Source organism: Patiria miniata, unplaced genomic scaffold, assembly GCF_015706575.1.
Source record: "Patiria miniata isolate m_02_andy unplaced genomic scaffold, ASM1570657v1 HiC_scaffold_18, whole genome shotgun sequence".
In the NCBI taxonomy this organism is placed as follows: domain Eukaryota; kingdom Metazoa; phylum Echinodermata; class Asteroidea; order Valvatida; family Asterinidae; genus Patiria; species Patiria miniata.
Window position 1 is genome coordinate 14,760,381 of NW_024037056.1, and position 24,335 is coordinate 14,784,715.

Consider the following 24,335-nt stretch of genomic DNA (forward strand, 5'->3'; position numbering starts at 1 on the left):
CATGAGAATTAGCCTTGTAGTTTGCACTTCAAATGGAAAAAATGAAAGATTTTAATTTTGTTTTTTGGATGTTGTGTTGCTTCTTAGATGTTGAAGATCCCATGGTCGTATGTCCAGAGAACGTGGAAGCTTTTGCCGACAACGGTACCACGATTCGTCTGAACTGGACCATGCCAACAGCCAGTGATAACTCAGGAATCTTCACTGTGACTTCGTCTCATCCGCAGAATTCGGAGTTTCCCCTCGGCCCTACAGATATCACCATCACTGTCATCGATTCGTTTGGCAATGGAGTCAACTGCACCTTCAGTGTTATTGTCTATCGTAAGTTTTGCCTTTTTAAAAATTAGGCACCTTGGAAGGTTTCAATTTCCTTATAAACCATTGCATGTTGACAATGTTGTGGTCCAATGGTTACGGTGTTCGGCTCACTTGCCGCGGTACGTAGGTTCGAACCCAGACGGGGAACATGGTGCTTGTGTTCTTGGGCAAGACACTTTACTACAATTGCCTCTCTCCACCCAGGAGTATAAATGGGTACCTGTGAAGGTAGAGACCAGATTGCGCTGATCTCGAGCTGCTGCAGAAACTGGTCTCATGGCCTGATGAACAGGGGTAATAATTGTGAAGCGCTTTGAGACCTTTGGTATAAAGCGCTATATAAGCACTATATTATAATGTCCAGAAAGTCAATTTATCCCATAGAGCTATATTAAATTACTAGAGCACTGAGTCATGTACAAAGTGATGCCTGCTGGGCGCATCCATGTTTGTACACAAACCTTTGTGAAACTCGAAATTGTGCACAGCTATTTACATATTTGCGTTTGTATTCTATATAGGTGTGTTATCGAAAGCCGATACGCTCAAAAATTGAAACGCACGATCAGCAAATGAGTGTGTCATTTTGCCTTTCGCCAACAGGGCAACACGTATGTGATTGCCAAAACCGCTAAAAATTTATTAATTAAAGTAGCCTGTTTCGTTGATCATGATTTTATATGAAAACAAATTCCCAGACATTTTGGAATATTGATTGAAATTGCCAGTTGTGGAATGTGTATATTTAGTTTGCACTGAAAAAGTGTGGATTTGTTTTGATTTTGTAGCCACGGACCCGGAGCGTCCTATCATCATATGCCCTGCCCACGTGACTGGCATTGCCGACCTAGGAACAAACTCCACTAACGTGACTTGGGACCTTCCTGAGTACCGGGATAATGAGGAGGTGATCGTTGTTGAGGTAGATTATCTGAACGGTAGTCTTTTCTCCGTCGGAAACACCCCGGTCACATACTTCATTGCCGACCGCGTGGGAAACAACGCATCTTGCAGTTTTAATGTGACTGTTTTTGGTGAGTTCAGAGTAATTGATTTCATCATCTTTCCCATAGGCCTTAAAAGAATGAAGATTTATAAGTACGATACTGAACTTTTTTATTTGTTTTTATATCTGTAATCCCAAACATTTTTTTTTGTATCTGTTTCTTTGTCTTAGAAAAAAGTAGCTTGGAAGATGAAATGATAAGAAACCTTTTTCTACTTTGTAAAGTTGAGTCCAGGAATGATCTGATGCAGTACAAAGTGAAACAATTTTGAAGAAAAGTGATTTAAAACAGCTAGCTTCAAGTTGGCTTTTTGAAAGATAGATCATTTTTCTAATAAGGTCAAAACCACCGAAGGGGTATATGTCCAACACAATTTCCCATGTTCACATATCATTGGAAAGTCATGGTTATGATTTGGTACGTGTTTTTGACTTGATATTCATGAAGATAGATGAATATTCATATATTCTAATTCCACAGATAACCAGTGCTCAAGTGAGCCGTGTTGGAATGGAGGTAGTTGTGTTGCTTCTTCGACGGGATTTACTTGCATTTGTGCTGCTCCATTCATTGGATTATACTGTGAATCCCAGAGCCGTGAGTATATACACAGAGCTGTACCCTTGGGGTGGGGGTGGGGGGATGGGTAGGGGTTCGGAGGGTTTCGGGGAGGGTTCGGCGGGGGTGTTTAGAATGAACCCACCTGCTCAGTGAATGTGATGAGTTAATGCTGCTCATTGCAGTGTTTGTTTTTAATAATTACTCGAAATTGTCTCACCAATGTCTCTACCACATTTACAGAATTAGCATGCAACAGTTACATTGCACGATGCTTAGGGGCGGATCCAGGAATTTTTGCGGGAGGGGTTTTCATCAGCAAATCATTCCTGAAATGTGGACAGGTTCTGTTTTTCAGACAATTGACCTTGTAAAATCAATAGGTGGGGAGGGGTACATACCATTCTTTCAATGGGGCGCTGTTCAAATCTGACAATTTTAAACCTGTATTACAGAACAGTGTACAAATACCCCATTACCAAGCTGGCTCTGTATGTATTTTTTTTGACAGAGCTGGGGAGGAGGGGGGGGGGGGGGTTGACCCCACCCCCCCCCCCCCCCCCCCCCCTTCTGGATACTTTTATGCACTTCATCATACGGACTATGTATTCACAATGTTGCACATATAAAAGTTCCAGGTCTGATGACCCCTCCCCAGTCTTAAGTCAGGCGATGGTCCTTGAGACGTGCCTTGGCCTTATGCATGTGTCCTTATAGTCAAGAGCCTTTGTAACTGTGGTCAAAAATATGCATCACCCAACAAATGAGTTCTTCCACATGATGTCTATAGGAAGGAGGATGAGATCAATAGGTGCAACAACCAACTGTTTCAGAAATAGTTTTATACCGTCGGCTATAAACCAACCGTTTCAGAAATAGTTTTATACCGTCGGCCGTGGGGTTTTAAAATGACAGGAACTTTTCATTTATTAAATGTGTATGTAATATAGTTATTGTAATTGTATGCATATTACTTTTGTACTAATGTGTTTGCGGTGATTGTTTTAATTGTATGGTATTTTAAATTGAGACATTATTTATGCCAGCTCAACATTACAAATTCCTGATTGTTTTTTTAATGATTGACTGAATAAATCAATCTCAGTCTTGTGAACTCATTGCCCCTTCCTGTTCAGGAGTAAATGGGTACCTGTGGGCAGAGATGCTTTGGATTTAACCGGTGATATATGTACATGTACATTGCATGATCAAGCTTAGATGGTCTTTAGTACATTTTCATTGGCCTACGAGCAGAGTTAATAATCAATCTCTTCTTTATTTTCCTTGATTTCCATAATAGATCCCCATGACTTGGTCTTTGTGGCATCTGCGAGTCCTGCAGGCATTTATGTCGCGCCCACGGACACCTTCAATTTCACTCTCATCCCGGGTTTAGATGCTAGCCATGTCAACATAAGTCAACCCATCGCCATTGACTACGACCCAGTAGAGCGCATGGTGTATTGGACCGATGTCACCTTGGATGTTATAGCCCGGGCCTTTTTAGACGGGAGTGGAGTAGAAGTTGTCGTTAGGGATCTACGATGTAAGCCATAGTTACGTACTAGTTGGCCATTTTAGTCTAGTTCCCTGAGTGGATTTCATTAATTGGTATCTGTTGAATGGGATGGCGCCAGACTATTTATGCAAGCATAATGCAGCCTTATTTCACTGTCCCATCTTTTCCACGGAGCACTCAAAAGCGGTCAACAAGCCCTCTCTTTTGTCTGCACATGGAGCCCATATTCTTGATAACTTTCAATTTTAATAGCGACTTTTCTCTCCTTTTCTTTTTAGCCCCTGGTGGTTTGGCACTTGACATTGAGAATCATGTGATGTATTGGACGGATGAAGATAGTGATCTGATCGAGAGAGCTACTTTGGATGGTCGGGAACGATCAGTGGTCTTCAACTTGACAAACTCTTCCCTCGCAGATGTGGAACCAAGGGCGATTGTAGTCGATCCTACTAACAGGTACGTACATGAGGTTCAGCATGGGACCAGTTTAGACTGTGCCATGGCAGCCAATGTTTGATGTATGTTGAGGTAGGGGGTGACTGATTCCCTGACTCCCACTTCATTCTTCTCTTGTAGTCATTTGTACTGGACAGACTGGGGTACCATACCAAAGATTGAAAGAGCTGGCACAGACGGGTCAGGTAGTCGCGTACTTATCGATACTGACATAAAGAGGCCGAATGGTGTAGCCCTCGATTTGGAAGGTAAGTCTTCTTGAATGGTTCCAATCCATGGCGCATAATGGGACATATTTTCACCAAAACACCCCCCTGTGATAGCCACAGATTGCTACACTTAGTGCCTGATAGGACCATAACTTTTTGGTAATTGGTCACTTAAATGAAAACAAGGTTGGCCTTCCAGATTTTTGAGAACTCACACGAGTTGGATAGTTTTGCAGGAATTAAGAAAAGGGAAGATCATCAAGTTTGTTGCTGTTAAAAAAAATGAAAATTTAAACTTAAAACATACATTTGGTTCCTGCAAGGTTGTTGATTGTAAAGGGTTTGATTCCCCTGACAAGCAGAAATAGAACTTGTGATTTCTAAGAAATGACATGTAAAGGTTATTTTTCTTGGAAATCTGTGGACTTGAAAATGGCATCATTTTTTTCCAAGATGTGGTACTTGGCAACACAGGGAGCATTGCCTTTTCCCTTCCCCAAAAGTAAACATATTACAGTCGAGTCTTGTTTACAAACTCATTCGGGCGTAGCCAAATTGTTTGTTAAATCAGAATTTTGTATTAAGAGGAACATCAGTCCCATTCATTGTGCACATAAATGCACAGTCGGGACCAAGGCTTTGTGTTTGTTATAACCAGAATTTGTATTTACCCTAACCCTGCTGAATCCAACAGGATCCAACCATCGGTATGTCACTTACCCGATGCAGCCTGTTAGATTGAGAAGTTAGCCCCTTGTGTACATTCCTGATGCAAAATGTTGGATTCAGCAGGCAACTGAACCCTATTATAACCCCATGTTGGACTCTGTTGGATTCAGCAGACAACTGAAAATGAGGCACGATGGATTGAGCAGGAAACTCTCGTTGGACTCTGTTGGATTTAGCAGGGTGGTCCTGAGGAACTACTGGGGGTTAGGGTTAACAGAGTTTGTACTAACGAGAGTCAACTGTACATGTAACTTAATGTTCTCTCTTTCTGCAGGGGGAAGGCTATACTGGTGTGATTCTTATTTCAATGTCATTGAATCCTCGGATCTTTTGGGCCAGGATCGGACTATTCTTGTCCAATCCACAACAAGCTTGCAAAAATTTGATCTCTTCGTCTACTATAACTTTATCTACTGGACCGAACGGAGACGTTCCAGCATTCAGCGTGTTGAGGCTTCAGGAAGGCTTCTAGGAGGTCATGGCTCAGACAGTTTTGGTACCCCTTATGGAATTCATATATTCAAAGGTAATTATGACCCATTAGTACTTGTATTACATTGTACTACTAAAGTGGAATGACGCTTGACCGAACACCCCTATAATAAACATTCGGCTTTACTGAATGTCATCCTTAGCTCCCAATTTTTGTGTACAAAATGTACTGAATATAGGTTGGAACTTAGTTATGGTTATTAACTTATATCTCTTAATCGCTGATAATGACGTGCTAGTTGAACAGCTGAAAATTGTACTTGTTTCTTTTCTGAAACTGGGCCAAGATTTGTTCAGATCCAGCTATATTCACATGTAACCATAATCGTTTCTTTCATTCATCTCAAGAATCTTTTATTATTTTTACATTTTTTTTTCAGCTGAGGATGTTCCCCTGTTAGTCAACTGCCCAAGTAACATAGAGTTGTACCTGTACAATGGTAGCAGCAACGCCACGGCTTACTGGACTGCGCCAACGGTGACTGAATACAGTGGTAATGTTACTCTGGATCAGCAGTATGTCTCGGGAGACCAATTTCCGTTTGGTGTCACAGAAGTTGTATTGAATGCTAGCACTGAGGCAGGCAACACGGCAAGTTGCTTGTTTAACATCACTGTCATCGGTAAGTTGGATTAACCTTCACTTTTGTCTTCAAAATCTCAAAACAGAATCAAATTTCAAATCTTTTTGTTCAACTTCCCAAAATTAATCACTTAACATTTTTATTTAAAGGGCCCATGCAATGTCAAACTTTTTTATACAATCCTTGGAAATTGTGACCAATTTAACCCTATTTTCAGTTTTCATTTTGACATTTTCAAGGGTATTTTGGTGCCTTTATGTGTTCTTTAGGTTCATGCAAGTTTCCATATTCATGAGTAAAAGTGTGAGGTCAGAAGCCTTGAGTGTTACAAAAACTGCCAGAATTTTGGATATTTTGCTGTCGTAAATTTCCTTTTCTCTGATGATTTTTTTTTTACATGTCAGTAAGCCAATGAGCAAACTTTTTACACGCGTGTTTTGATTAAGCAAATTTTCACAATTTGAACAGAAAACCTTTAAACTGAACAGTGTCTTTCTGAAATGACATCGCAGCAACAGTGCCATTAGTTGTCCGAAAAATGAAAATTTTATACCAGTGAACTTTTTTCATAAAATGAACCAAAAAGGGATGTCAAATTAATATGTTCTGACGTTTTCAGATAGGATGAGTGTTTACACCAATTTGAATCGTGATAAGGGCATGTTGTTTGTGATTGTTTTAAGTTTTAAATATTTACTCGACTTGTAATTTACTAAGTGTTAATGAGCTGTCCAACCATATGAAATTGCCTTTTTAAGGATAAATAAAGTATTTCGAATTGAATGGAATTGGAGGAAAAATTGACTTAGTGCCGATTTGTTGTATTGTATTCCTGCAGATGAGTCCCCACCTATCATACTCAATTGCCCCGGTGGTCAGATGGCTGTATCCGATGACGTGGCATCCTTGCCAAACGTGTCATGGCCACCTGTCAATGCCACTGACAACATTGAAGTTGCGTCTGTCATTCCGTCACAAGCACCCGGTACTTCGTTCCCAGTCGGTACCACGCACGTTTCCTATACCGCCACAGATACTTCAGGGAACACCAATGTGGATACTTGTGAATTCTACGTCGTAGTCACTGGTAAGATTGGTTCTGTCATTTCAAAAAGACTTGTCAAATAAAAGGTGAAATTGTTCTTTGCTCTTGTTGGTACGGAAATCAGAATTCCTTGATCAGGGTATTTATAATCAATTTAAACATTCAATTAATTTAATGTTTGCTGCACCTCTGACTGACTGACCCCCCAACTGACTGCCCGACTGACTGTCTGACTCCCCCACTGACTGATTCATTGAGTACAAATAATTTCTTTAAACTAAAACTTTTGAGTCTCAAATTTTGATTGCTATTTTTTTTTTCCAACAGATTCTGCAGCTCCAGAGTTTGTGAATTGTCCCACCGACATCACCGTCCCTAACGACCCTGGCATGGGAGGTGCCAGCGTCAATTGGACGGAACCAACAGCCATTGACAATGACAATGTCACTGTCTTTGAATCGACCCATAAACCCAATGACAACTTCACGCTGGCAATGACGGAAGTGACGTATACGATCTTCGACACTGCTGGGAATAATAACACATGTTCCTTCATCGTTACAGTGAATGGTAAGACACAGTGGCAATATGTGTAGTTTTTTATCAATGAAAATTTGAACCAATCAGATTGGGGGGATTCAAACCTTGGACCTACGAAATGCCGTACTCATGGTCTACCTACTGGACTATCAGGCACCTAGTACAGTGAAAAACAAGTGTCGGTATACATAAACAGATGTGGGATATGAGAAAAGGCATATTTTTCTTGCACATTAGTTCAATTTTTAAGCAAATTTTCTCTCCAATTTCAACAAATGGCTTAACTATCTAAGAATCAGTGTAGAGAAAATAAGTAAGCATTTGTTGGATACAAAAAATGAGAATATCTGCAAGAAAACTGTGTTCTTTTTGGGGGGTTAAAAGTGGAATATTCAAAAGAACAGTGTTCAAGTGTTTATTTTGTAAAAGTTGAATTTTTGTGCCTTGTCAGATATGGAAGCCCCTGTCTTCGTTAACTGTCCGATCAACGTCACCACGGAAACCCCACCTGGAAGCAACATGGCCGCCGTCACCTGGGAACCATTGGTTGCTATTGACAACAGCGGTGCGGCGATATCGCCATCAAGTGCCAGCAGACCTGGCGATTCCTTCGCTATCGGTACCCATCCTGTCATGTTCGTTGCAGTCGATCCAGATAATAACATTGGACGCTGCAATTTTGACATCATAGTGGTTGGTGAGTGAAGTGTCCTGGTGCTTCTGTGCAAAACATTCAGCTGTTTGTGTGACATTTTCTTACTTTGTGTGACATTTTCTTACTTTGTGTGACATGTTCTTACTTTGTGTGACATGTTCTTACTTTGTGTGACATGTTCTTACTTTGTGTGACATGTTATTACTTTGTGTGACATGTTCTTACTTTGTGTGACATGTTCTTACTTTGTGTGACATGTTCTTACTTTGTGTGACATGTTCTTACTTTGTGTGACATGTTCTTACTTTGTGTGACATTTTCTTACTTTGTGTGACATGTTCTTACTTTGTGTGACATTTTCTTACTTTCTATGGCATTTTGTTACTTTGTGTGACATTTTCTTGCTTTGTGTGACATTTTCTTACTTCATTTTGCATTGTGTGGCATTGTGTTGAGTGTTACTAGGAGCAGATTGCTGGGCAGTTTGGGGTACTTGGTAGTAACAGGCTGGGATGATCTTTAGGGTTAGAACAAGAGTCAATTCCAAGAATCTTGGCCCTCACTTCACTTCAGCTACATTGAATTAATCCAAACTTTGACCTTTGACATTTTTGATACAAAATTTGACAATATTGAAGCAGAATATTGAGCAGTTACTGAGACGCAGTGCCCAAGTCCTGAGTCTGAAAACTCCTCAAGAATTGCCCAACACCCTATCACTCCAGCCTAGAATGATTGTCTGCCCCAATCGAGTTGTAATATTGAATACATTTTCTGATCTTTAGAGGGGGATGCTCTGATGATAGCATGTCCAGCCGATGTGTCTCAACCCACTGACCAAGGAGCCAATAGTACCATCGTGACGTGGCCTGCGCCGATGTATAACAGCAGTATGATGGCAAGTCTTACGTCCACTCATCCTGTCAACAGTTCATTTGAGGTTGGGCGGACCGTGGTCGTGTACACCATAACGGGACGGGGCGGAAAGAATGCCAGCTGTGATTTCTCTGTGACTGTTACAGGTACGGATCAAAGGATTTGGCGTTAATACTTTGGGGTATGGGTCTCGGATAATATTTTCTCTTAAAAACCGGATGTTCACTTTATTTATTGCTTCTAATGTACGGTCATCTTCATTTTTCTGCATGTCGACTAATCTCAAAATAGATAGTAATCCTTTTAGCTGCTAATCTCTACATTTCTTTTAATCCTTTGATTCCTGTTGATTCTTCTTATCACCTGATATTTTCTCATATCTGGATTACTCCAGATTACTTCGCTTACTCTGGATTATGTGGAGTGCCGTGGCCTCATGGTCTGGAGCGCTGTGGCCTCATGGTCTGGTGCATTGAATTTGTGTTCTGCGGGTAATTCTGCAGGTTTTGGGTTCGAGTCCAGCCTTGGGTTATGGTGCATGTGCCCTTGCTTGGGCAAGGCACTTTGTCACTCATTACTTCTCTCCACCCAGGAGTAAATGGGTACCTGCAAGGGCAGAGATAGTTATTAAGTTCACCGCCCGTCTCTGGTAACACCTCCCCCAGCCTGCACTAATCTCTGGTTATCTCTCTTACAGATGATCAAAGCCCAGTCTTGACTGGATGTTCACCGCCCGTCTCTGGTAACACCTCCCCCAGCCTGTCCACCGGTACCACCTTCTGGTCTTCCCCAACAGCCAACGACAACGTCGGCGTTACCAACTTGACATCGAACTATGCTCCTAATGAGCCGTTACCGATTGGCCCTACCAACGTCATCTACACAGCTGTGGATGCTGCAGGCAATTCAGTCAACTGCTCATTTGTAGTCACTATCCAGGGTATGATCAATTTTAATTTCGATTTACAGAGCTCAGAGAAAGTAGGGCCAAGTTCGAAGGACAGTTACTGTCCCCAGATTTTGTGTAATTTGGAGTATTCTTGACTCTAGATTAGTTAGAGTGATGTTAGCTGACGGGTTTGTCTCAAATTAGAAATTAAGAAAATTGAAGCTTGCTTGTGTAGTAATTGACACTGAACCAGAGCAGAGGACTAGGAGCTAGTTTAATGTTAACAGAGCTGGGCCCTATGAGGGCGCTGTTTTGCTGTATTTGAATTGAGGACTAGGTTGCGTCTGTATTACTACGTTACGGCAAACTTGTAAGCATGCTCCTATAAAAGTACTTCCCATAGAAATATATTCATTGCCATCCTGTATTGGCCTCAAAACTACAAAATGTCGTAATTTAAAAACTCGTTAATTATACATTTGGATTTGTTTTGTTTTCATCTCACAGACAACGAGGACCCAATGTTCACCTTTTGCCCAATGAGCATGGAGTTTAACACCGACGGAAACGGCGCTATCGTTGTACCAGCCATCGGCATGCCAAACGTGACAGATAATGCTGGTCCACCAATGATGACGAGCGATTACAACGTGACAACGCTTGCTGTTGGTTCCTCAACACTTGTAACATTCAGTGCCATCGATGACAGCGGCAATGTTGCAACTTGCGCATTCAACATAACAATCGTTGGTGAGTAAAACATTTCCGTTTTAAAATGTGTACTTTGAGAAGCATTTTTTTGCAATTTTATATGAAAAAATGGGCTTGAAATTGAAAGTATCCAGGAATATGAGGCTGATGTTTTCATGCGTTTCCTTGGTTACCAGATGCAACACCACCAGTGATTCCGGACTGTCCCGGGGACATGGTCATTCCAACAGATGTAGGATTACCGACAGCGCTAGCTAACTGGACCCAGCCTACTGCTACAGACAACGATGTCATTGTCAGCTTTGAACCTGACATTGACCTGCAAACACCCTTAATGCTGGGCACAACTGAAGTCACTTATGTCGCTACAGATGCTGAGGGTTTGACTGCGGAGTGCAAGTTTAACGTCACCGTGGAAGGTAGAACTCATTGAAAAAGTCTCAATAGGCGATACTTACGTTGTAATCTTGGGGGAGGGGGGGGCTTAAACTAAAGAAACATCCCATTCATTGAAGCAGGTTTGAAAATTTAGTTCAAAAAAATTTAATATGGAAAAAAAAATTTAGTTTTGAAGTGTGGCACCATGCATGTAAAGTTACTTCAATAAACTTAGCCATGACTGAATTACTGTTGGTAGCTGCTGCAGTCACTTCACATAGCCTTGTGAACTATTTCTTTATATAACTTCAACGTGGCATTGAAACAGCGCCCTCTATTGTGCCAGACTGAGGCCATTGAAAACTGATCAAAGTGTCTTTTACTCAAGTGTTGTGATGTATTGTATTTTATTCCCTGTTACTCTTAACGAACAAGATCTAACCAACAATTGACCTGTCGCCGTTTACGAGTTATTACCACGACCTTTGAAAACCCCATGGAGTTTTTTGTACAATAAGTTTTGTTTGTCTCAGATTTTGCGCCTTTTGCATCCATTTGTATATCATGTATGGACAATTTTTCACAAGCTGCGTTGACGTGATTGCATCGCGATAGGTCAATTTGAATCTCTCTCCGATTGTTCCTACAGACCAGGAAAAGCCAGTGATATCCAGTTGCCCGATCAATTCACTTGGCACCAATACTCCGGGAGCTAGTAATGGCAGCGTGTTTTGGATTGAACCGACGGCTGAAGACAACGTCGGAGTGATCAACCTCACTTCTAATTACAAACCCTATGACGTGCTTCCGGTCGGCACAACGGAAATCGTCTATGAAGCTGTGGACGCCGCTGGCAATGTTGAAATGTGCCGCTTCAACGCGATCATTTCAGGTAAGGTGTTACAGACCACTGTCATGTTGCAGCCATTGTGATTTTTTCCCATTCAAAGCAACCTAACCAAAGTGAAGCTGGAAGGAAAAACAGCCTGTTTCCTTTTTGCTTAAAAACATTAGCATTCAGTACTGTTATTGGATATTGGGAACAGGGAACACGTCTAAAATGGTGGCAGCATGATAAAGGTCTGTTGCATTCAATATCTGGGACTAGTTGTGGAGAAGTTAATGCTTAATGAACCCATGGTATCGGAACTCAAGTTTGGTATTCTCACCATTCTGAGTTTAGTTGCAGCCAAGTTGGACACAATTCTTCAGTGTCCATGTTGTGTCCATTCATGCTTAATCAACAACAGTCATTCTCACTTGACCTTCTCCTTGTATTGTAGATATTGAGGCGCCGGTCTTCACGTTTTGTCCAGCCAATTTTGAGATCCCAACCGGGGCAAACGGCTCCCATGTTATTCCAACTTGGCCCATGCCCGTTGCGACGGATAATGCTGGCCCATTGAACGTAACCAATGATTACAGCGGTCTGCCGTTAATGGTTGGCACAGTAACGACGATCACATACACTGCTGTAGATGACTTCAGTTTAATGGATACGTGCTCATTTAATATAACAGTCGTAGGTGAGTGAAGCTGAAAGTCTTTTCTTTTTCCTTAAGAACTAAAAATATTCCTTATTCAGAGTTACTTTTGAGGATATAAAAGACTGATGATTTCTGAGTTATTTTTTTTCTCATTTCCCCAGTATTGAGTGACATTGCCATGCCCAAACCTCGTTATCTTTCAAGTGCACAGCCGACTCAATTGATTATAGAATCCTTAGAAGAAACAACAAATGAAGTTGACATTTGAAGAGAGTTTTTGAAGTAATTTTGGTCTTCCATTTTCAGATGGAACCCAACCAGAAATTACTGGTTGCCCTGATGATGTGACTGTTCCTAACGCTCGAGGCTTAGCGACGGGCCAAGCCAACTGGACAGCCCCCACAGCCGATGACAATGTGGGAGTCGTCAATTTCACAACTAACTACAACTCTGGAGAAATGTTTGACATCGGAACAACTGAGGTCACCTACATTGCCACAGACGAGCGTGGATTGGTCGCCGTTTGTCAGTTTAATGTCACTGTAGAGGGTGAGTACCATTTAAGACTTATGAGTGGTGTTTTACCATTTGCTGTCTGAGTCTACTTGTTCTGAAACCTGTGAAGATTGAATCAACACTGACGGATATTCTGTTTTGGTGTTAACCCGCCTAATTCCTCGATCCTCACCCCTTGCCTTGTTCAACTTCCTCACCCACCCCTTGCTGCCACCCCCTCCCCCACCTCCTCCAACACCCCTTGCTCCACCCCCTTCCCCCACCTTCTACAACACCCCCTCCACCCCCCCCCCCCCCCCTGCAACACCCCTTGCCCTACTCCCTCCCTGCCCTCCCCCACACAGATACCGAAGCACCAGTCCTCATGAATTGTCCCAGCAGCCTGGCAGGCTCCACCAGTCCAGGCAAGCCCAACGCCACCGTGTCCTGGCCCAATCCCACAGCCTCGGATAACTCCGGGAGTGGCATGATCTTGGACTCCACCTATTCACCTGGTGATACCTTCCCTATCGGTCAAACCATCGTTGTCTACACGGCCACCGATCCTAGCGGCAACTCTGTCAACTGCTCATATCGGGTGATTGTCATGGGTAGGTTTGGAGGACGTGAAAGGACGTTTGTCATTGAAAGCTCTTATCTTCCCTTTCCTGCTTTGTTTCTCTTTTCAATTTTCAAACAATATTTGTTCCTGCCTTTATAAATCTGAAGGGAGTAGGCCTGGTGGTTAGGGTTCGTGACTCTCGATCAAAGGGTCAGGAGTTCGAATCCAGCTGCTGGTCATATATTGTGTCCTTGGGCAAGCCACTTCACCCCACTTGCCTCTCTCCACCCAGGGGTATAAATGGGTACCGACATTAGCTGGGGAGTAACCTGCGATGGACTGGCATCCCATCCAGGGGGAGTAGAAATATTCTCAGTTGTTTCATGCTACTGAAACCGGAGATAAACGCCGGCCTGATGGGCCACATCGGCTCGTGACAGACTTCACTTTTACTTTACTTTATTATTCAACCCAGCAAGTCATGCACTCCAAAGTCAAATCACTCCAAAGTCAAATCACTCCAAAGTCAAATCACAAGCTATTTGAACTTTGTCCTAGGCATTCCTTTGTTGATCTTCATTCCTTGTCTTATTGTGACAGGACTTTTGATGTACTGTAATAAACACCGGTTAGGCCAAAAAAAAAAAATATTCGGTCTCTGGTCAGACCAAAGATCCGGAATTGACGCGGCCACGCGGCTTTTTTTTTTTTTTTTTTTTTTTTTTTTTTTTTTTTTTTCTCTCTTCAAGCTTGGATTGTACAGACAAGGTGGGTACTATTTTGCTTTTTTGGTGTCCTCATGTACATTGGTGTCCTCCATAATTTGCCTTGGTGCTTGCGATCATTTGCCTTGGTGCAATTTCCCATTCCTTGGTGCTCTTTGGTAAAAAAAAATTGAGGAGGTGCGGAAATAGAGGGCGCTGTTGGAGCTACCGCGGAACATTTTGGAGAAAAAAAAGATCGAAGCGCATGATTAAAATCGACGCGCGCGCTGACCAGAGACCGACTTATTTTTTTTTTTGGCCTGAAGCTGGTTTTTATTTTGGCTGTTATACGGCTTTGGTTTTAGTCACGAAGTTGTTATGAGTTTTTCATCTGTGATGCTCTGTGGATGTTATGTGATTTTTTTCGTTTTTGTCGTGACAGTATCTTTCCAATTGATATTTGCGAGTATTCCATTGTGTTGAATTACCGTGGCAACATGAAGACATTTTTATGTTTCTCTCCAGATTACGAGGTTCCTGTTTTCACTTTCTGCCCGGAGGATCTAACGCTGAACTTGGAGAATGTTGGAGATTTATCTATCGTTCCATCATGGGACACTCCCGTTGCTACCGACAACGCTGGACCCCCCAACGTAACCACTGACTACATGGGCGAAGCTTTTGCTGTGAATACGACCACTACGGTGACCTACACGGCTGTCGATTCATCAGGCAATCCCAACACCTGTAGCTTCACTGTCACCATTGCTGGTAAGTCTGTACAAATCTGTTTTGAAATTTTTGTTTGTGCAATGAAAAAGGTGGTGTAGCAACAGTCAATTCAAATTAGGTTTTGCTCTTCACTGACACATACACTCTGTATACTCAGTGTGTTACAAAAACCAAACTTTTGATTTACAAAAAAAACGACGCAAAATTCCATCTTGAGAAGATTCAATTTTTTATGAATGAAATTTAACCATAATAAAATCCTCACATCTGCAGACGCTGTTGCTCCCAAGATTGTAAACTGCCCGGCCAGTTTTGTCGTTAACACCACTGAAGGGATGGACAATGGTGTGGCTAGCTGGACAGCACCTACGGCCACAGATGACCAGGAACTGGTCAGTTTTGTGGCCAGTCACACCTCGCCGCTGACCCTTCAAGTTGGAGAGTTAGTGGTCAACTACACGGCTACCGACAACCAGGGCTTGGTCACAGTCTGTGAATTCACCATCACAGTGCAAGGTTGGTGGTTGATTTAAGTTTAAACTCAATTTTGCCCTAGAAAATTTATCAAATACAGGGCGAGTAAAAGAAAACGAAACCCAAATGTCGGGACAATTGTGTTAGTGAAGTTTTGCATGTAGTACTTTCAAAATCTAGGATATGAAAGCCCAACTCATAAGCTTTCTTTTAGTACAAGAATCATTCAAATCACTTATCTACTTTTCAAGTTACGGAGTTTTAAACGCAACCATTGTTTTAAAGTTCTGTCCATGGATCACACAAAAGGTGTGTGTTCTTTCAGCAAAACGAAAACAATTCACACACATCCTTATGTGATGTGTTTTTCGTGTTGCTGAGAGAACACTGAACTTTTTTTGTTATCGTGGACAGAACCCTAAAACGGCAGCTGTGTTTAAAACTCGGTAACTTGAAAAGTACATGAGTGATTTGAACGATTCTTGTACTAAAAGAAAGCTTATGAATGGGGCTTTCATATCCTAGATTTTGAAAGAGCTACTTGCAGAACTTCACTACAAAAATGGTCCCGACATTTTTTTTTTTTTTTTTTACTCACCCTGTATATTATAAGTTAACAGTTGTTAGTCTTAGCCATTTAATCATAAGTTCAGTCACAGTTAAGTCACAAGTCAATCACAAGTCCAGTCATAAGTAACAGGTGATAAGCAGTTACAAAGGAATTCACTTGTCGCACTTTATTTGATTACCTTGCTACTTGTCCTGGTACAAGATGGCTTTTGATGGGCTTGTGATGGCTTGTGATGGGCTTGTGATGGGCTTGTGATGGGCTTGTGATGGGCTTGTGACGGGCTTGTGAGGACTCGTGATGGACTTGTGATTTGTTTTTATTATCAGATGCTGAAGATCCAGTTATCACTGGCTGTCCACTCACTACCATTGCAACTCTAGCCCCTGGTGCAGCCACCGCTAACCCATTCTGGATCCCACCGATGGCGACCGATAACGTTGGCGTTGAGTCGTTTGATTCTAATGCTAATCCCAACGATCCAATGCCTGCTGGTACAAATCCAGTGACGTACACAGCCACTGACGCTGCAGGGAACATAGCAATATGTAGCTTCAATGTCGTCGTTTCCGGTGAGTGGATTTATCAAACTTTTCTGATGACTAAAAGTAGAATCCATTACAGGTTTGTGCATATATGCACATTGCAATAGGGTTAAGGAAGTGTGTGACATGTGTGTGAGAGTGGCGCACCTCAGTAATGTTGACTGCTGGACAAAAATCATTCTGGATTCAGCAGAGGCAGAGAATTGTCGGCTCAATTTTAAAACTTGTAATTTTGTCGACATAACTATGTAGACAGTCTGTAAAGTCTATTTAATCTGTTCAATTTAAGACATCACCGAATTGAACTTCAATGTTTTCTCTTCCAGACAACGAGGTGCCAGTTTTCACTTTCTGTCCGGAATCTCTGGACTTCCCGACGTCAACCAATGGTTCTTATGCCGTGCCGTCATGGCCGGCGCCGAACGCTACCGATAACACCGGTGTGACAACTATTACATCTGATTATGATGGTCAGCTGTTAGCTCTTGGAAGTACAACGCTGATCGTTTATACAGTAGAGGACGGTTCTGCTAATACCGATACTTGCAGTTTCAATGTTACCATCATTGGTAAGTGGTCAAGGTTGAGTTAAGTGTCACAGGAAAATCAGTCCATTACATTGTATTACATTCTATGTATTTCCCTTGTATTACATTGTACTACATTTTATTACATTGTATTTGTTCCCCTTGTATTACATTGTACTACATTGTATTACATTCTATGTATTCCCCTTGTATTTCATTGTACTACATTACATTGTATTACATTGTATAACATTCTATGTATTCCCCTTGTATTTCATTGTACTACATTACATTGTATTACATTGTATAACATTCTATGTATTCCCCTTGTATTACATTGTACTACATTACATTGTATTACATTGTATAACATTCTATGTATTCCCCTTGTATTACATTGTACTACATTGTATTACATTCTATGTATTCCCCTTGTATTTCATTGTACTACATTACATTGTATTACATTGTATAACATTCTATGTATTCCCCTTGTATTACATTGTATTACATTGTATTACATTCTATGTATTCCCCTTGTATTACACTGTATTACATTGTATTACATTGTATTACATTCTATGTATTTCATTGTACTACATTGTATTACATTGTATTACATTCTATGTATTCCCCTTGTATTACATTGTACTACATTTTATTACTTTGTATTTGTTCCACAATAAATCTTTAAAACCATACAATGCTGAGGCAGTTTTTGGATAGTTTAGCAAAGAATAAGCAGAGTACTACAGCAACTCATGCATTTCGAGGTCCACCTGCATGAAAAATGAACAGGAGAAGATTTTTAAATTTGTACTTTTTGGAATGATACATTTGATTCCCCTTTATAAGGTTACAATAAAGATGATGTATCAAGGAGATATTTGAAATTTTGAAATTGTAAAAAAAAAAATCCTGCTGACTTTGTTTTACCGCAGATGGAACTCCTCCGACTATCTTGAATTGTCCGGCAAGTTTCACCGTGTCCAGTGATGTCAGTCAGTCCAGCGGTCAAGCAAACTGGACAGAGCCGTTGGCCGAAGATAACGTTGAAGTGGTCAGCTTTACGTCAGATCGGAATAGCGGAGATTTCTTCCTGTTGGGTACGACACTCGTGACGTATGTAGCCACGGATCCATCGGGCTATGCTTCGGAGTGCAGCTTTAATGTGACTGTTGGAGGTTTGTATCATAATTGAACATGAACTGTGCTCTAGCTGAAATTTAGATACTTTACAAAAGTATTCATTGAACAAATTGTCTGATGGAGTGTTCTTGTTCCTTTAAGTTCATTAGAAATTAAAATACACTTTTTTGGAATTTTCCCATTCTAAAGGACTGTACCACTCATTAAACGGGTTTCTTTGCATTTGACCTGATATTGACATGTATACCCATGACCTTTGACCTGTAGATACCATCAAACCAGTCATCACCGGTTGTCCTGGCGATATCGCAGTGAATGCTACACAAGCCCGTGTCGTTGACTGGACACCACCGACAGCGATGGACAACGTCGCTGTCGTTAACGAGTCAGCAACACACCAGCCTAACGAAACCTTTGCACTTGGCAGTCAGACCACCGTCACGTACCGATTTGAGGATGAAGCTGGCAATTTTGAAGAGTGCTCGTTCATTGTCACTATTTACAATGCAACACTTGATGGTATGTTACAATAATAAGAATACAAACTATTTGTAAGTCGCGTAGTATCTGAAAATATGTCATTCAGGGGTGTTGGTCAGTGATAAGTCAATGTGTTTATGAAAGTACAGGTCATTATGTGTGAGAGAGAACTGATGAAAGAGGTGGGGTTTAGGTGGCGTGTGAAGAGAGATAGGTGCTGTTTTGCCCTTAACTCGCCTGGAGTTACAGACACTTGGTGCAAAGAGATAATAATGATTTATGATTTGGAGAAAAGAATGGTTTAGCAGAATTTATCAACAAAGAGGTTTGGCAACACTGCACGAGAAAAGTTGATGGAAATGTTGAAGTGCACCGCATACTCCACTACAGCTGCGCCATTACAGCACCCGTACTTCAGGGAGTTGTAGGCTGAAATCCAGCTTCACTTTCTTTTTAGTTGAATTTAATAACTTACTGATGTAATCTTTTCTGTCTTTGTAGAGGACCTACTGCCAATGTTCGTGTCATGTCCATCAGACCAAGTCGTCCCCACTGAACCGGGACGTTACAATGCATCCGTCACATGGTCGGTTCCCACGGCAACAGATCGGGAAAGCAATCCTACCGTTGTCGGATCGCTCAACCCTGGTGATGTCTTCAGCGTCAGCAATACGTCTGTCACGTACACTGCTACTGATTCCAAGGGTCAAACGGATACATGCGTCTTCTTTGTGACAGTCCAAGGTATGGGAAGGGACTCGGAAGTTTTTTTCCCAAAGTGGAGTTTATTTTAAACTTTTGAAACTTTTCATCGGTGTTCAGTTGAACACAAAATAATTTAAGTTTCCTTGAACGATGAGACCAAACCAAGCAAGATATTTAATCTGTAGCATGCACGGCTTGATTTAAAGCACCCTCAAGTGACAAAGATGTTTAGGCCGCTATCGGCATGTCTAGCTGAGGTTGGCAGAGGTGTATTGTCAGTATTGCGCAGCTTTTAGGAATTGTGCTGAATTGGAGGTTGGTTTTGTTTATTACAGATGAAGAGAGCCCCGTTCTATCCAACTGCCCCTCAAGAATGGATGTTGTCAAGCCTCCGTCAGATGCAATGATCGTTGTTGACTGGACTCCGCCAACAGTTACTGATAACTCTGGTGTGGTAAGTTTGCCCAGAAATAATTGATATCACAAATTGAGCTTTTCTTCCAAGCAAAGTTCAGCTTGTTTTGGTGGATCCAAAGGTCCAGCCTCATGTCCTTTGAGTGGGTGACTGACCGACCGACTGACTCCCCGATCGACCGACTGTTTGACCGACCGACCGACTGTTTGACCGACCGACCGACTGTTTGACCGACCGACCGACTGTTTGACCGACCGATCAACTGTCTGACTGACTGAATAATATCCTGCATTGAGAGTTATCTAGCAAGTCATGTCTTGTTCTAAATTAAAAAAAAAAAAATTTAAGTAAAAAATTTTAAAAAAATATAAGTGGGTTGAAACTCATAAGATGTTTGGCATTGTAGGTGACCCTGACTCCAAACAAAGAGCCTGGTTCAATGTTTGGCGCTGGTGAAAGTGTCATCATCTACACGGGGATCGACGAGGCTGGCAACATGGAGAGCTGTAACTTCACCGTCAATGTTACAGGTTAGACAAGAGTGTCTTTGAAATCCTGTGGTTTTTAAAACTTTTGTAGCAGTTCACAGTTTTTCATAACTCATAATTTGAATTGTTTACTTTCTAATTTAATTCCTTTGTTTGACTTATATTTCACTTTTTCCATTGCGCCATTCTGTCCAAAATCAAATAAATTTATTAAAGGTTGAACACAGAAATTGACTGAGGAGGGGTTTGAACTGGCAACCTCCGGATTACTGATCCAGTGTTCTACCAACTGAGCTATCCAGCCCCATGTTGGCTTCTGACTAGCGCCTTTTGAACAAAGACGCTGACAAAATGAGGGACCGCCAACATAGGGCTGGATAGCTCAGTCGGTAGAGCACCGGAACGGCAATCCGGAGGTCACGGGTTCAAACTCTGCTCCAGTTTATTTCTTTATTCAACCATAAAATAATTATAATGTACTTAGCGAGTTTCCTTATGTGGTTTTCTTTAAAAAAAATATTATTAAATAAAAATGAATGAGAGAAATGCCAGGTTATCGCTGACTCCTCCGAGCTATCATTTTCTTGACTTCAGGTGATGTAGCGCCAGTCTTTGTGACGTGCCCGTCCAACATCGTAACCAACACCACATTCAATGAAGCCTTTGCTACGGTTGTATGGGCCGTGCCGGTAGCAGAGGATGATGTTAGCACGCCGATCATCGTGGAGGTGAACGGTTATAACCCTGGCAGGCAGTTTTCGATGGGAACATGGACTGTGGAGTATGTGGCAACAGACTCCGCCCAGCAGACAGCAACTTGCCAATTCAACATTACTGTCATAGGTACGGAGAAAGTTGGGACCATTTTGTTGTTATCCTACAAAAATCTTTTAGATTTGGCTCCTTACACTTTACTAGGGACTTACAGGGTGAGTAAAAAATAGCGGAACCCAAACCCCCAAAATTATTTTTTATATTAAAATAATTGCTCAATCCGTTCAAAGAAAATTACCATTTAAAGGCAATGACCCTAAAATCTTTTTTTTTGTCGGGAAAAAGCAATTTATTGTGTATTCTGACTGATTGGAACAACAAAGAAAATGACACAGAATACTTGTTTCAACAACTGTCACAATATCTTTATTAACAACCCTGGTTAGGCAAACAATATGATTTTTAAAATGTTTTTTTTTTTAACAGACGGGCCTTCAAAAGGATGTTGTTGAATATTTTTAACTTTTTAACTGAGGTTTTATCGTTCGAGAAGTTTGTAGACAATTGTGACAAAGATTCTTGAAGTCACATATTTGGACAAAAGATGTTTTGAGGGTCATTGTGAGGGGGGGGGGGTTCTCCCTTGGGCTGCAGAAAATAGGAAAATCCTGCAGAAAAGCACAGTAAATCCTGCTGAACATCTTCTGAGCATTTAAACCCTCGCTTGATCCAATGTGTACCTACCTTTGTTCTAAAATTGGACTTGACTCATTTCAAGAAGCACTTTTCTTCCCTCTTTCCTCCTCACAGATCGTGAAGATCCGGTCATTGAAGGCTGTCCAGCAGACATCAACCGAGTCACTCTCAACAACGCACCATTAACCATCACCTGGACTCCACCTGTCGCGACAGACAATTCTGGGGAGTATACCCTGATGGCTAACGACAATCACAAACCAGGCGAGACTCTAATGGTCGGATCTTATGACGTCATCTACACTGTCAGGGATCCTAGCAGCAACACGGACACTTGCGAGTTCACCATTGTTATTGAGAGTAAGTCCAATGTTTCAATGTTCTCCCATTGTACATTGTGGCCCTTTCCCAACATGAGAGAGCTACTCTTGAATTCATGTTTCGAAACAAATCTTGAACATCAACAGAAACTGTCACATTTTTCACAATAATATTCGTTAGGATTTCAAGCTGAAAAATAAAAATGCAGAGGTAATTATGATAACTTGTTTTGGTAGAATAAAGGACAAAGTTCTGTAAAATGTTCATTTTCATGTCGTCACATTCACTCTTGATGGCTTTTGAGAAATCTTGGTTGTAGTGTTTGTACTAGATCAGTTTCTGTACTCAAACTTTTATACAATCTTAACTAAATATTTATGAGTCTTAACCGAACTGTTGGTTTTTTTTCAGATGATGCTCCACCAGAGTTTGTCTCATGTCCCCCGAGCTCCACTGTGCCTACCGATCCTGGCCAGAACTACGCTACAGTCAGTTTCTCCTTCCCGACGCCGTCCGATGATCGTAGCAACCCACAATTGGTTGGTAGCCATGCTCCTGGCCACCAGTTTCCAATCGGTGATACAACGGTGACTTACACGGCCTACGATTCACAAGGACAGTCTGCTGAGTGTGTATTTGTCATTACTGTCGAAGGTAAGAATTCTACCTCAATAAAGAGAATTTGAGAAAAACGTTGGCCCTCTTTTACAAAGTTGAAAACTGTAAATCTGCTAAAAGTATTGTCATAAAATGGCAGATTTCTGCCACTTGATATATTTTATGGATATGATAAGCTGTATCCGCAGTATTAAGAGCAACCAATATCAATTTCTTTTTAGCAGTTTACTTTTTGATGACTGCATATTGTTCATGTATTGATTCCAGATCGTGGAGATCCAGTCATCATGAACTGCCCGGCGGGTCAAACCATCCACATCCTGTCAACAACTGACGTCGCAGCTGTTTACTGGACTCCACCGATGGCCAATGACACTAGCGCCCTCACACTGAGCTCTAACAAGAACTCTGGAGATACATTTGAGTCTGGCTCCACGCAGGTCAGGTATACGGCCATTGACTCCGCTGGAAACGCAGACACTTGCACTTTCTCCGTGCTTGTGCTTGAAACAATCCGTAAGTTCCATGTTGGATTCGGTTTCATAACGGTCGATCATAAAATGTCCTATTTCATGATCGTTGTAAAGGGAAGGCTTGATACAATTAATTGAGGCCAATGAATGACCGATTTTTCTTGCTGGATTGAGGGGCCACTGTTTTTATGCACAAAGGAAATTTGTTCTTCTTCCAACATTTTTCATTGATTTTTACAGTGCTTGTATTTATGAGCAGAATGTAGAAGGTCTTATTTCTGTCCTCAAAGTTTGCAATTTACAAACTTGATAATAGAAATATCTTCTACCCAGGCCAAATATCTATATTTTCAGATTTTATTTCCATAACATTTACTTCATAACGCTGTCAGTTCTGTACAACTCTGTAACAAACTCCTCTTGTGTTATCACAGCATCGTACGAGACAGACGGTAGTGTGGAACTAGTCAGTATTGCATCCACGGCAAAACCATTCAACGCAGGATTCATTCAGTCTAGTCAGGATGTTCTAAGAGACGATGTAAGTATGGGTTGCTGGTCCAATTTTTTAAAATATTGGTGTGGTCAGTGGAGAGAGGTCGCCATGGTGATGGTCTTTACTGAAAGGCCAAGTTTGAGCGAGAACGTTTGGGATAACGTTTTACTTTACTTGGCTCAAACCCACGTCAGTTGATCACATTTGGTCTAGTGTGGTCCTCTATTCATGACATCTTGAAGAGGTCGGGCATATCACTGGTTACCATGCTGTGCATATCACTGGTTACCATGCTGTGCATATCACTGGTTACCATGCTGTGCCCAGAGTAGGAGTTTTCTTATATTGTTCCATGAAAAATGTTAGACATCTAGCGACAAAAGAGTGATTTCTTTAGTCTGCTTGTGAAACTAATTGTCTGTTTTATCCCCCCCCCCTAAACATCCTTTGATCTCAGCTTGACAGACTTTTCCGTCGTAGTTCGGTCAGCAGTGACTTTGTCGGCATTAGCTTGACGTCTACCTCAGTTGGTGGCGATGATCAGGCTATCATCGAATTCCTTATTTCCTTCACTGGTACTCCTGCTCCGAATGATACCGAGATATCAGCTGCATTCTACGCTGCCTTGGTACCGACGTCGAATGAGTTTGATGACGGCAATGAGGTCTCACCAAACACATTCATGCTGAGTAAGTTTTATGATGATTGATTAAAATG

The 24,335-nt window shown here is 41.5% G+C and overlaps 1 protein-coding gene across 3 annotated transcripts in view; it reads left to right on the forward strand.

The window, feature by feature from the left end:
* Positions 1–24,335, forward strand: part of LOC119724809 — a 69,696-nt gene that overhangs the window by 36,446 nt on the left and 8,915 nt on the right. For all 3 annotated transcript variants that reach the window (XM_038196031.1, XM_038196032.1, XM_038196033.1), the window contains 34 exons: positions 88–324; positions 1,110–1,355; positions 1,809–1,925; positions 3,187–3,432; positions 3,684–3,861; positions 3,982–4,109; positions 5,074–5,325; positions 5,672–5,914; positions 6,714–6,962; positions 7,248–7,490; positions 7,912–8,157; positions 8,901–9,137; positions 9,689–9,931; positions 10,388–10,630; positions 10,768–11,010; positions 11,619–11,861; positions 12,253–12,495; positions 12,763–13,005; positions 13,317–13,562; positions 14,743–14,988; positions 15,223–15,465; positions 16,321–16,563; positions 16,863–17,105; positions 18,005–18,247; positions 18,480–18,731; positions 19,194–19,436; positions 19,733–19,851; positions 20,219–20,342; positions 20,895–21,143; positions 21,825–22,070; positions 22,443–22,685; positions 22,917–23,165; positions 23,557–23,663; positions 24,076–24,307. In XM_038196031.1, coding sequence (XP_038051959.1) covers positions 88–324; positions 1,110–1,355; positions 1,809–1,925; positions 3,187–3,432; positions 3,684–3,861; positions 3,982–4,109; positions 5,074–5,325; positions 5,672–5,914; positions 6,714–6,962; positions 7,248–7,490; positions 7,912–8,157; positions 8,901–9,137; positions 9,689–9,931; positions 10,388–10,630; positions 10,768–11,010; positions 11,619–11,861; positions 12,253–12,495; positions 12,763–13,005; positions 13,317–13,562; positions 14,743–14,988; positions 15,223–15,465; positions 16,321–16,563; positions 16,863–17,105; positions 18,005–18,247; positions 18,480–18,731; positions 19,194–19,436; positions 19,733–19,851; positions 20,219–20,342; positions 20,895–21,143; positions 21,825–22,070; positions 22,443–22,685; positions 22,917–23,165; positions 23,557–23,663; positions 24,076–24,307 — 7,608 coding nt within the window. The remainder of the gene's footprint in view (positions 1–87; positions 325–1,109; positions 1,356–1,808; positions 1,926–3,186; positions 3,433–3,683; positions 3,862–3,981; positions 4,110–5,073; positions 5,326–5,671; positions 5,915–6,713; positions 6,963–7,247; positions 7,491–7,911; positions 8,158–8,900; positions 9,138–9,688; positions 9,932–10,387; positions 10,631–10,767; positions 11,011–11,618; positions 11,862–12,252; positions 12,496–12,762; positions 13,006–13,316; positions 13,563–14,742; positions 14,989–15,222; positions 15,466–16,320; positions 16,564–16,862; positions 17,106–18,004; positions 18,248–18,479; positions 18,732–19,193; positions 19,437–19,732; positions 19,852–20,218; positions 20,343–20,894; positions 21,144–21,824; positions 22,071–22,442; positions 22,686–22,916; positions 23,166–23,556; positions 23,664–24,075; positions 24,308–24,335) is intronic.